We start from the raw sequence: 12,467 nt of genomic DNA on the forward strand, positions 1-12,467 counted from the left end.
ACAATTGCCTCATCGAAATTTGAGGACACAACATTCTATAATTTGTGTGCAGTGATTCGACTACTAGCAACCCAGAGTTGGGTGGTGGAGACAGGTAGGGTGGTGGAGTGTTCCCTCCAGTGCTCAACACACAAGAAGCTCTATTATGTAAGACCATTAAGCAATAACAATAACTTTTTGCACCAAAAGCTGCACATTTGAAGATGATATTAATAATAATAATAATAATAATAATAATAATAATAATAATAATAATAATAATAATAATAATAATAATAATAATAATAATAAAATTAATAATAATAATAATAATAATAATAATAATAATAATAATAATAATGATAATAATAATAATAATAATAATAATAATAATAATAATAATAATAATAATAATAATAATAATGTCATCTGTTTACCCATTTTATCATACTGGTTTGCTGATCTATACCGGACAGCTGTCAACTCATTTTTTTTCAAATCGTTTCTATTACAATAAATATGGGTTGTCTACTTCCTGATTGTTTTGATTGCTCTTTACTCCTTTTACTACTATGTCTTATTATTTATTTTATTCTGGCTACCTACAGACGATTTTATTCAGTTAAGTAAGTTCCATCTAGTAGTCAAGGGGCTTAACGAAACTTCGCTGCTTATGTAGGATATAGATTCAAACATATTCATAATCGATTTGCAAATAAATGACCCATTTTGCACGGGAACACCTTACTCTAAACATGAATTCATCCGCCCCTCTCATCCTATTTTACATTGTAATCTTTCACATCCGATATACATTTTCCGACCCCCCACAAAAACACTCCTGCCTCAACACAGCCCCTCCCTCTCCCTCCCGCTCATTAGCAAATGCTTACTGTAGAATTCACACTTCAAAGTACGGGGTTCACACCACAAGGAGAGAGAGGATTGGCAATATTAAGTTGTAAACGCAGGAATGGAGCCAACTGTTTTTTTGCCGTAACAGTGTGAACTTGTATGACGATTGTATTGAATATCTATCTATCTATCTATCTATCTATCTAATACAATCTCTCACGTCTTCTAATCTCGCCCACAGCGTATCAAGGCCATGATCAAACCAGAAGATTTCGTCCCTCCAGAACTGAGTCAGCTCAACTCTCACTACGGGACACACGTCTGAGCCTCCCAGCCAGCCAGCCAGCCAGTCACTCTCAAACACTGTCGTGGTTTTCGGGAAAGATTTGGCACTCGTTGTAATAACCTTCTACTGTAGTAATCCCCCATTCTATCCCTATAAATTATCCCTTTAAATGAACTTGTATATGTACCCTCTTCCCCTCTTCTTAAATCTTACACTCATCCCACTACACTCGTACCCAGTTCCCTACACCCACCACAGTTCCCTACACCCACCCCAGTTCTCTACACCCACCTCAGTTCTCTCCACCCACCTCTGTTCTCTACACCCACCCCAGTTCCCTACACCCACCCCAGTTCTCTCACCCACACAGTCCCTACACCCAACCCAGTTCCTACACCCACCTCAGTTCTTCACACCCACCCCAGTTCTCTACACCCACCTCAGTTCTCTACACCCACCTCAGTTCCACCCACCTCAGTTCTCTACACCCCTCAGTTCTCTACACCACCTCAGTTCCCCCCACAGTTCCCTACACTCATTCTCTACACCCACATCAGTTCTCTACACCCACCTCAGTTCTCTACACCACCTCAGTTCCCAAGTTCTCCATACCCACCTCAGTTCCTGCACCCTCAGTTCTCTACACCCACCTCACTTCTCTACAACCACCTCAGTTCCCTACACCTACCTCAGTTCTCTACACCCACCTCAGTTCCCTACACTACCTCAGTTCCCTACACCCACCTCAGTTCTCTACACCCACCTCAGTTCCCTACACCCACCCCAGTTCTCTACACCCACCTCAATTCTCTCCACCCACCTCAGTTCACTACACCCACCTCAGTTCTCTATACCCACACCCAGTTCTCCCACACCTCAGTTCCCCTCACCCACCTCAGTTCTCTACACCCACCTCAGTTCTCTACACCCTCAGTTCTCTACACCCACCTCAGTTCTCTCACACCTCAGTTCCCACCACCTCATTTCTCTACACCTTCTCTACACCCACCCCAGTTCTCTACACCCACCTCAGTTCTCTACACCCACCTCAGTTCCTACACCCCTCAATTCTCTACACCATCTCAGTTCCACACCCACCTCAGTTCCCTACACCCACCTCCAGTTCTCTGCACAGTTCCCACCCAGTTCCTACACTCAGTTCCCACACCCACTCAGTTCTCTGCACCCACCTCAGTTCCACACCCAGTTCTCTACACCACCTCAGTTCTCTCCGTTCTCTACACCCACCCCAGTTCTCTACACCACCTCAGTTCTCTCCACCTCAGTTCCCTACACCCACCCCAGTTCTCTCCACCCACCTCAGTTCCCTACACCCACCTCAGTATTCTACACCCATCTCAGTTCCCTACACCCACCTTAGTTCCCTACACCCACCTTAGTTCCCTACACCCACCTCAGTGCTCTACACCCTCCTCAGTTCTCTACACCCACCACAGTTCCCTACACCCACCCCAGTTCTCTACACCCACCTCAGTTCTCTCCACCCACCTCTGTTCTCTACACCCACCCCAGTTCCCTACACCCACCCCAGTTCTCTCCACCCACCTCAGTTCCCTACACCCACCTCAGTTCTCTACACCCTCCTCAGTTCTCTACACCCTCCTCAGTTCTCTACAACCTCTTTCCCTCCGTACAATCTGGACTCCAATTCCCTCTCCCTTTGTATAAGAGACTTGAACTGTATGTACATAACTATACACAAATATATACTACACACTTACACTGCAGCCATACTGACATACAAATCACTCACACTGACATGCATAGATAAATACCTGTAATTTGTTATCGTATATAAGCCCTACATCTTTTTTTCTCCTTCCCCTCCATTCTTCCCGATACTTCCTGCCCCCTCCTTACTCCTCACACACACACACCCATCATGCTTAACTCGTATTTTTTTATGGATATATAGGTTGCCGGTAGTGTGAATGTCTTTCTGTCTGTTTGTCTGTGCATGCTACTTAACCCACATCAGGAAAAAACATGAAATTTTGCCTCTTATTTTTTTTTTATACTGTACAATGAACTCTTACTTAATTCATTGTTTTGTATTGTAGTAGTGTACTTAGCTCGACTCTAATTTACTAGTAAGGTAAATAATGTGTTCATATTCAGGACTGAGTATGTTATTGATTCCTCATATACATATGAAGAGTGTATGGTTAATTATTGCGTTAGTAAACAGACGTGTAAAGTGTGATAAAGAACTGTATAAATACTCTATGAATGAGAGAAAAAATCCAGTACACCAATAGTTGTAGAATTGTTCTTCAATGTGGAATGTTTCAGTAGGTGTCCTCAAGGTGTTTAGTATCGTGGTGCATCAAATTACTACAGTATAGTTATCGTCAACATCCCGGGCAGTGTTTCAGTTTTCTATGGTGTAGTCGCGCAAACAAAGATGGGTATATGTTTCATTCCTTATGTAAATAGATACATTTTGGTGATCAACATCGAAAAAACTTCCTGCTTTTGTTGATTCTTTTAAGTGCAGATTTATGACTTCAGCTGTAGTTGCGACGTAGGATAAACATGCGTGCTCTACCTGTAATGTTAGTAATAGTGACAGGTATGGCTGTTTCTTGTTGTGACTGTGCCACTGTTAAATGGATGAAAAAAATCATATTTTGTCACAGCAAATACAAAGAGATATTTTGAATATCAATTTTAAGATTTTTGTACAGTTTATAGGTTTTAAGGACTTTGAAGATATGTTTTCTGTATTATAATTGTGAGATATTTGTTGAACTGTTGTGTCGTGTGTGAACGTTCATCGTGACACGTCACTGGCATTGTTGCCTAAACCCAATCTTATAATCTGTAACATTAATCAAGGCGAACTGGCATCTACCATCGTGTTTATATTAATGTCTACTTCCGTATATGTGTTGTAAGGGAAATTTGAGTAAAATAAATAGTTTATAGTAGTGGCGAAGAGGATAAAAGTAAAAAAGTAAATAAGTGGAGAAGAGGCAAGGAGGAGTCGTACACACGGAGACACAGTGCAGGTCGCTGTGTCTCAAGCATGTTGCGGCTCACTCACACCCACGTCTGGACATTGAGCCTCAGAGACCCCTGTGGTAATATTCTCGAGACTGTGAAGTGATGACAGGCGTCTAGCACGAACCCTGTGTGCAAGATTAAGTCAGCCAGGTGGATGTGGTCTTACCTGAAGTGTACCATGCTGGTAGAACATTATCACCTGTACCTCTGTGACTTGCCTGTAAGGTTCGCTTGTATCACAATTGTCGTCTTCCGTAAATATATATATATATATATATATATATATATATATATATATATATATATATATATATATATATATATATATATATATATATTTCACTGTATAGAGGCGTGTGTGTTGGTAATGTGTTGTTGTGTGTGTCGACCAAACACCACGTGTGTTAACCCTAAGGGCCTTCAAATCCTACTTAACAGTCAGCCATGTTAAGTAGGGTCTTTAAGTATAAAACGGGGAGTTACCGCCACATGGTCAAGACACCGCTGTCCACAACCTTCCCCTGACTGTATTGCAATATTTATACATTTATCCACGAACACTTCTCTATAATGTCAATATACTTCAAGTGTTTAGACGCTCAACAAGTATATGTTATGAACGAGATGTGTAAATCGATCTTCATTATGTCTGTCAACATATTCAGTTTTTAGAGCCTCGCTGTCACTCAGTACAAGTGAAGGTTGACATGGATTTCGGTGTTCGGGGCGCCCCGGTCATTACTATGGTGTCATTCCCATGTTGTGTGTGACGGTCTGTGCGTCACACCTGTGGTTCTCGTCTATCGTTTTATATTACTTTTTCTCACTTGCTTTGGAACTGGTTGTTAGAAAAATGATTGTAGCATCTTCAGTCATTATGTAAAGAAATAAAAAAAGCATGGCATTACTTATTTTCTGCCCTATATGAAACACTGACGAAATAGCATGTCAAAATATTAGCAAGTTTGCCCAGGTTTCATAATTTTATACCTACGGTTACTCAGTAGTGAAGGTTAGAAGCGATGTTTGTGGTCATGTGTGTCTCTGTTTCTCCGTGTTTCATGTTTCCTGGCTCTCTTCACACATGTTTCACATCATGTAAAATAGCAAACAACAGCACCTTAGTGAAACATTCTAGCATTTATTGCAACACAGTTAGTTCCGCTGTTCATTGTAAACAAAACATTTTGTCTGAGTTATTTTTATCTGTGTAAGAAGTAGCTGTGGCACTGGTGACCCCGTGTGTGATCAGATGTAGCACTGGTGACCCCGGTTGTAACCTGGTGTAACACTGACCCCGTGTGTGACCTGGTGTAGCACTGGTGACGCCGTGTATGACCTGATGTGTCTTAGGTGACCTTGTATTGACCTGGTATTGCACTAGTGACACCGTGTTGACCTAATGTGACACTAGTGACCTCATGTGTGACCTGGGCGTCAGAAATGAGAGTCAGTGTCATAATGTGAAATCAAATACACGATATGACAGTTTTCAATTGTTTCACTAGCACCTAACTGCTGACAGCTGATAGACATGACTGGTAAGTGTCATTCTAATCTTTTCATTGCTAACTAAAGTGGATAGATTAAAGAGGATTAACACATGAATAACCTTCTCCTCAGATTAACCAGGCAGCCAATACTGGGAAGGATTCCTGCTTATTGATCCACACAACAAGCGTAATTTCCATTGGCTAATCTTACACACATTTTGAGATATCACACTGCACATCTCCACATTGAAAGGTGCAACAATAAGATGCAATATATATTTATTTCGTCTATTCTGCTCTGTTCCTCTGTTTCGTCTACCAGTTTTATCTGCCGATTTCATTCATCAATCTCATTTACGTTTCATTCACCAGTTTCATTCACCCCTCCTATCTACGTATCATTCCTCAATAATTTACGTTATATTCTTCAGTTTCATTCATCACTCACGCCACCGCGGTTGCTGGGGGATCGACTTTTTTCACACTTCATTTTTCCAACATTCGAGGCCTGAGATCCAATTTTCCTTTTGTGGAGCACCATCTATTAACCTCTTCCCCCGACCTCTTACTACTTTCCGAACTTTAACTGACCAAAGCAGCTTCACCCAAACCTTTTCAAGTCTCCAACAACAACCTTTATACCTCTTCCGTTCTAAGGGAGGTGCTTGCGCCTACTGCAACACACGTACACCTATAGCTCTACTCACGGATCTTTGAATCTTCCCTTTATGATGTCATCTGGCTCAAAATATCTCTACCAACTATGACCATTTTTCTTCGTTTCCTATACTGTTCTCCCAACTCTACCAACTAGTATTTGGAACTCTTTGACTATGTCATTTTTTGCCGTGAGTCGTTGCTACTCACACACCCCAACACAGAGATCCTCTACCTAGGGGATTTCAATGTACACTCAAGCGCCATAGTTCCGATGCACCCTCAACCCCTACTCCTGACTCAATGGAAGTCGTAGCCTTGGCTTCATACCGAACGCCCCCCCCATCGTTTATTGGTGCAATGTGGTAGCCTGATGCTTCGCTGAATTAAGAACATAAGAAAATAAGGAGTCTGCAATTGGCCTGTGCATGGCAGCTCCTGTCGAGAGTTACTACCACTCTCTATCATCCATGAATCTATCTAGCCTCCTTTTGAAACTTTCCAGAGTTCCTGCACTTACTACAAAGTTGCTAAGCTTGTTCCACTCGTCCACCACCCTATTTGTGAACCAGTTTCTTCCTATCTCCCTCCTAAACCTAAACTTATCCAACTTGAATCCGTTGCTCCGAGTCCTATCCTGCACGGATATTATAAGAACTTTATCTATATCCCCTTTATTGATTCCTTTCACCCACTTAAATACTTCTATCATATCTCCCCGCACTCTTCGTCTTTCTAGGGAATGCAAGTTAAGTTTCTTTAACCTATCCTGATAGGAAAGGTTTCTAAGTCCCGGAATCATTTTTGTCATTCTTCGCTGCACCGACTCTAGTGAATTTATATCCATTCTATAATAGGGCACCAGAACTGAACCTCATAATCGAGGTGCGGCCTGACTAGCGCAAGATATAGTTGCAATAAGACCTCTGCACTCTTGTTACTTACACTTCTAGATATAAACCCAATACTCTGTTTGCCTTATTTCGAACATTAACGCACTGTTTTCTAGGCCGTAGGTCCGCTTACAAGTACCCCTAGGTCTCTTTTCACAAGTCGACTTCTCTAGGTTGATGTTGTTAAGGCTGTATACATTATAAGTATTTGTTCTTCCAATATTAAGTACGCTGCACTTGCTGGTGTTGAATTTCATTTGCCATTTTTCAGACCACCCCTGCAGTTTATTAAGATCCTCCTGTAATGCATTTGCATCCTGCCCTGAATTAATTTGCCGCCCTATTTTGGTGTCATCCGCAAACTTGCTTATGTCACTGCTGATCCCAGTATCTAAATCGTTTATGTAGATTATGAACAAGAGTGGGCCTAGTACTGACCCCTGGGGAACCCCAATGGTTACACGGCCCCACTCAGATTTAACACCATCTACGCTGACCCTCTGCGTTCTATCGGTGAGCCATAATTTTATCCAATTGTACGAATAGCAGTTCATGATGTAATATTTGAAAGATTATATGCACGATACAGGATTCTTAGTGATTTTACTACACTTTATTTACCATCACTATACTTAACATCACTATACTGCAGCCCTGACTACGACTTCTCTCGAGCCAGGAGTAGCTGTAGAGGGTGCATCGAAACTATGGCGCTTGAGTGTACATCACAGAGAGTGACTTGGCTCTGCAAGGGATGACCCAGGTGGAGCTCAGGCACTCTCCTTTTCCTTACTTAATGATTTGGAACAAATAATCAAACACCCTACACGCGTTCCTGATCGACATGATCAACTTGCTAACATTTTTATCTTTGTTTTTACCTCTAATCCCTCACACTATTCATACTCAGTTTCTGCCCCCTTTGGGTCTTCTGATCACAATCTTATTTTTATTAAATCAAACTGGGCACGACCACCTCCCCACCCCCTTCTAAACGTCAACTATGGAACTATCGGAGAGCAAACAGGCAATCCTTCCGAGAATTCCTCACAAGAACACAAGTACACAGGAATGGAGGAAACGGCAGCCGGCCTATTGGCCCATACTGGGCAGTCCCGTTTACACCCAACCCCTATTGCTCATATGAGCATCCAACCTATGTTTGAAGCAATTCAGCCTATTCGAGTTAATGATGATATTTGGTAACTTGTTCCATTCATCCACTACTCTGTTTCCAAACCAGTGTTTACCTATTTCACGCCTAAATCTAAATTTGTCTAATTTAAAACCATTGTTACGAGTTCGCTCCAGGTTGGATAGTTTGAGTACCTTTGTAATGTCCCCTTTGTTTAGCCCTGCCTTCCACTTATACACCTCTATCAGGTCGCCCCTCGCTCTACGTCTCTCAAGGGAGTGCAAATTAAGATGCTTTAACCTGTCTCTATACTCAAGGTTCCTAATGCCCGGGATTAGTCTTGTCATTCTCCTCTGAATTCTTTCCAAGGATTCTATATCCATTCTGTAATACTGTGACCAGAACTGAACTGCGTAATCCAGGTGTGGTCTCACAAGAGCAAGATACAGTTTTAGGATGACCTCGCTAGTCTTGTAACTAACACTCCTTTGTATGAACCCAAGTACTTTATTAGCCTTGTTACGAGCAAAAACACATTGTTTACTTGGCTTAAGGTTCCTACTTATCATTACTCCTAAATCTCTCTCGCAGTCGGATTTCTCATGGCATCGTTGTTCATCTGGTATCTGGTTTCCCTGTTTACATCGCCTATACTGAGTACTTTACAGTTGTCGACGTTGAATTTCATCTGCCATTTTTCAGACCATTCGAAAAATTTGTTTAGATCTTCCTGTAGTTTTGCTGAGTCCTCGTCAGATTTGATAACACGTCCTATTTTAGTGTCATCAGCAAATTTACTTATGTTGCTGTCTATGCCGATATCTATGTCGTTTATGTATATAATAAACAATAATGGTCCAAGTACTGAGCCTTGGGGAACTCCACTTGTGACGTTGCTCCAATGGGACTTAGTGCCGTTAATGCTCACAGCCTGTTTCCTGTCCTGTAACCACGCCCTAATCCATTTAAGGATGTCACCTTTGATGCCATGAGCTTTTACCTTTCTAATTAGTCTTTCGTGGGGGACTCTGTCGAAGGCTTTGCTAAAGTCAAGATATACCACATCATAATTGTGCCCCTCGTCCACCTATTCGAAAACTGATGAAAAGAATGTTAATAGATTAGTTAGGCAAGAACGTCCGCTTGTGAAGCCATGCTGGCAATCATTGATCAATCCGTGCTTCTCCAGGTGATTTCGAATAGAGTTTGAAATGATTGCTTCCAGTAATTTGCCTACTATTGATGTTAGACTGATTGGGCGGTAGTTAGAGGATAGTGATCTATCCCCCTTCTTGAAAATCGGTATTACATTCCCTATCCTCCAGGATTCTGGTACTACACCTGTTTTTAAGGACATGTTAAACAACTTTGCTAAGGGAATACTAAGCTCTTCCTTACATTCCTTTAATACTCTGGCAAATATCTCATCGGGACCAGGTGACTTATTCGGCTTTAGTTTGTCTATTTGTTTACTAACATCGTTACTAGTCACTACTATCTCACTTAATTTGTTTTCTTCACTATCTCTGAATAGAGTCGGTGCCTCGGGTATCATGTTTAAATTTTCGGTGGTGAAAACTGTTGAAAAATATTTATTCAAATTATTGCTCATTTCTCCGTCGTTATCAGTGAGCTCGCCGGAGTCTGACCGTATTGGTCCAATCTTTTCTCGTGTTTTAGTTTGATACATTTGGTAGAATCCTTTGGGGTTTGTCTTCGCCTCCCTTGCTATCCTTACCTCATTATTCCTCTTTGCTTTCCTTATCTCGGTTTTAACCCCACTCGCCAATACCCTATAATAGTCCCGGAGGTGAATTTCGCCACGATTTATCCTTCTACCTATAGCCTTCCTTTGGCCAATGATGTTCTTTAAATAATTATTTATCCATTTAGGGTCATTGTTGTCTGATCTGAGTTTTTTGTATGGTATGTTCTGCCTTTGTGCATTAAGTAACTCACTATTTAAATTGTCGTGGAACTCGGCAATCTCAGATCTCGTTATCAGGTAGGTGTCATCTGTCAGGTTCACGGCCAAGAGCGACACCCCCTCTCTCAGCTGCCTCTTTAAACTGTCAAAGTTGGCCCTTCTGAAATCTGGTACTTTAGTGGAATTTTCCAGACGTCTACCCTGAAAATCTAACTGGAATCGAATTTCTTTGTGATCGCTGTTTGCAAGTTCGTTCCCTACCTCGACATTGCTAATGAGGTTTTCTCTGTTCGACAGAACTAAATCCAGTATATTATTACCCCGTGTGGGTTCTGTTATATGTTGACTTAGGAAACAGTCCTGGATTGTCTCGAGAAAATCCTCTGATTCTGAGTTACCCTTAAGGTCAGTCCAATCTATTTGGCCAAGGTTAAAGTCGCCTACTATACAGACTTTGTTGTGTGTGGAAGCCCTGCGCATTTCATCCCAGATAAGTCGCTCATTGACGCTATATTACTCCTGTGATTAATTTTTCCCGACCGTCGCTTAATTCTATCCAAATTGTTTCTGTATTCCTCTCAGTTTTTATTTCCTTATTTATTTCACACTTCAGATTATCCCTAACATAGATTGCTACTCCGCCTCCTTTCCTGGTCTGCCTATTGGTATGGAACAGTTTGTAACCCGCAATTTGGTATTCGGCTGGTAATTCACGTGTGTCTAGGTTGATCCATGTTTCAGTGAATGCAATTATATCGATTTCTTCGGTACATACCAAAGCCCTAATATCATCCATTTTGTTTCTCATACTTCTACTGTTCGCGTAGTATACATTTAAGTTAGTTGTGTTCTGAGTCCTCCCCTTACCGCTTTTAGTTTTAAACTCCCTGTCTAATTTAGTTTTGTCATCATTCCTAACACTATTTCCCTGTAATCTTTCGCCTTGTTTACCCGCTCCCACTGCAGTTTCCTCCACCCCCGTGCCCATATGTTCTCTTAGCAGTTTAAAGACTTCGATATCTTTTGAACTGCCCCCTCTAGAGCCCCAGCCAGGGTTGCTATTCCAATCTCCATCCCTAGACAGGTGCACCTCATCCCTAGTATAAAGGTCCCTTCTGCCATAGAAGTTGTCCCAGTTGTCAATGAATGGGACTGATATTGACTTGCAATATCTGTCAAGACGGTCGTTGACACCAACCGCCCTTGACAACCATTCACTGCCAACTACCCTTCTAGGCAGGACACCGCATATGATAGGGATCCCTCCCTTAGTCCTAATACGATCTATGGCTGGAAGGAAATGGAAGGAAAATGCCACAAGATGCCTCGGAAGGAAAACAACATCTCCGACATAGACAATATGTCCCCAGCAATCCACCCCGTGGCAGAACCACCCACCTTCGCGATTCGGACTGTGATGAAGTACAAGATTCCCAAAGAAACCGAATTCAACCATGCATACTAGGTAGTGGTAGCACTGGAACTAGAATAAAAGAACTTCAAGTTCAGTGTGAAGCCCAATCTAGTTGGAGACCTAATACTTTCCCCCCAAGACCACAACACAGCCAAGATCCTCAGCGAGGTCACCAACCTCAACGGCAAGACGGTCAAGATAATACCATTAGACCCTGAGGAGAAAACAACCAGAATGGTCCTACTACGATATCCTCTGGAACTACTTGTAGAAGTCATCATAAAACATCCAAAAGTCCCATTTACACTCAACCCCTATTGCTCATATATCCATCCAACCTATGTTTGAAGCTATCCAGCGTATTTGAGTTAATGATGATGTTTGGTAACTTGTTCCACTCATCCACTACTCTATTTCCAAACCAATGTTTACCTATTTCACCCCTAAATCTAAATTTGTCTAATTTAATACCATGGTTACAAGTTCGCTCCTGGTTGGATAGTTTGAGTACCTTTGTAATGTCACATTTGTTTAATCCTGACTTCCTTTTATACACCTCGATCATATCGCCCCTCACTCTACGTCTCTCGAGGGAGTGCAAATTAAGATGCACCTGCAGTTACCATCTGTTTCAGTTAACGTCAGTTTTAGTTACCAACAGTTTCAGTTAACGTCAATTTCAGTTACCAACAGTTTCAGTTAACGTCAATTTCAGTTACCAACAGTTTCAGTTAATGTCATTTTCAGTTACCAACAGTTTCAGTCAACATCATTTTAAGTTACCAACAGTTTCAGTTAACG

General features: G+C 41.7%; 1 protein-coding gene and 1 long non-coding RNA gene across 2 annotated transcripts in view; one reads left to right on the plus strand and one right to left on the minus strand.

Annotated features, from left to right (window-relative positions):
- LOC121873071 (sodium-dependent serotonin transporter-like) overlaps window positions 1-1,471 on the plus strand; it is a 130,938-nt gene extending 129,467 nt beyond the window's left edge. The window contains 1 exon segment of the mRNA XM_042376388.1: window positions 1,076-1,471. Within this exon segment, the coding sequence (XP_042232322.1) occupies window positions 1,076-1,159 (84 nt within the window). The 3' untranslated portion in view covers window positions 1,160-1,471.
- A 73-nt stretch (window positions 1,472-1,544) lies between these two features.
- On the minus strand, window positions 1,545-2,464 carry LOC121872940. Its single transcript, XR_006090172.1, has 4 exons — window positions 2,440-2,464; window positions 2,130-2,167; window positions 1,771-1,883; window positions 1,545-1,578 (listed from the first exon to the last, which is right to left on the minus strand). It is a non-coding gene; the product is annotated as an uncharacterized LOC121872940 (long non-coding RNA).
- Between the last annotated feature and the right edge of the window lie 10,003 nt (window positions 2,465-12,467).

Source organism: Homarus americanus, unplaced genomic scaffold (genome assembly GCF_018991925.1).
Source record: "Homarus americanus isolate GMGI-L3 unplaced genomic scaffold, GMGI_Hamer_2.0 scaffold11022, whole genome shotgun sequence".
NCBI lineage: Eukaryota > Metazoa > Arthropoda > Malacostraca > Decapoda > Nephropidae > Homarus > Homarus americanus.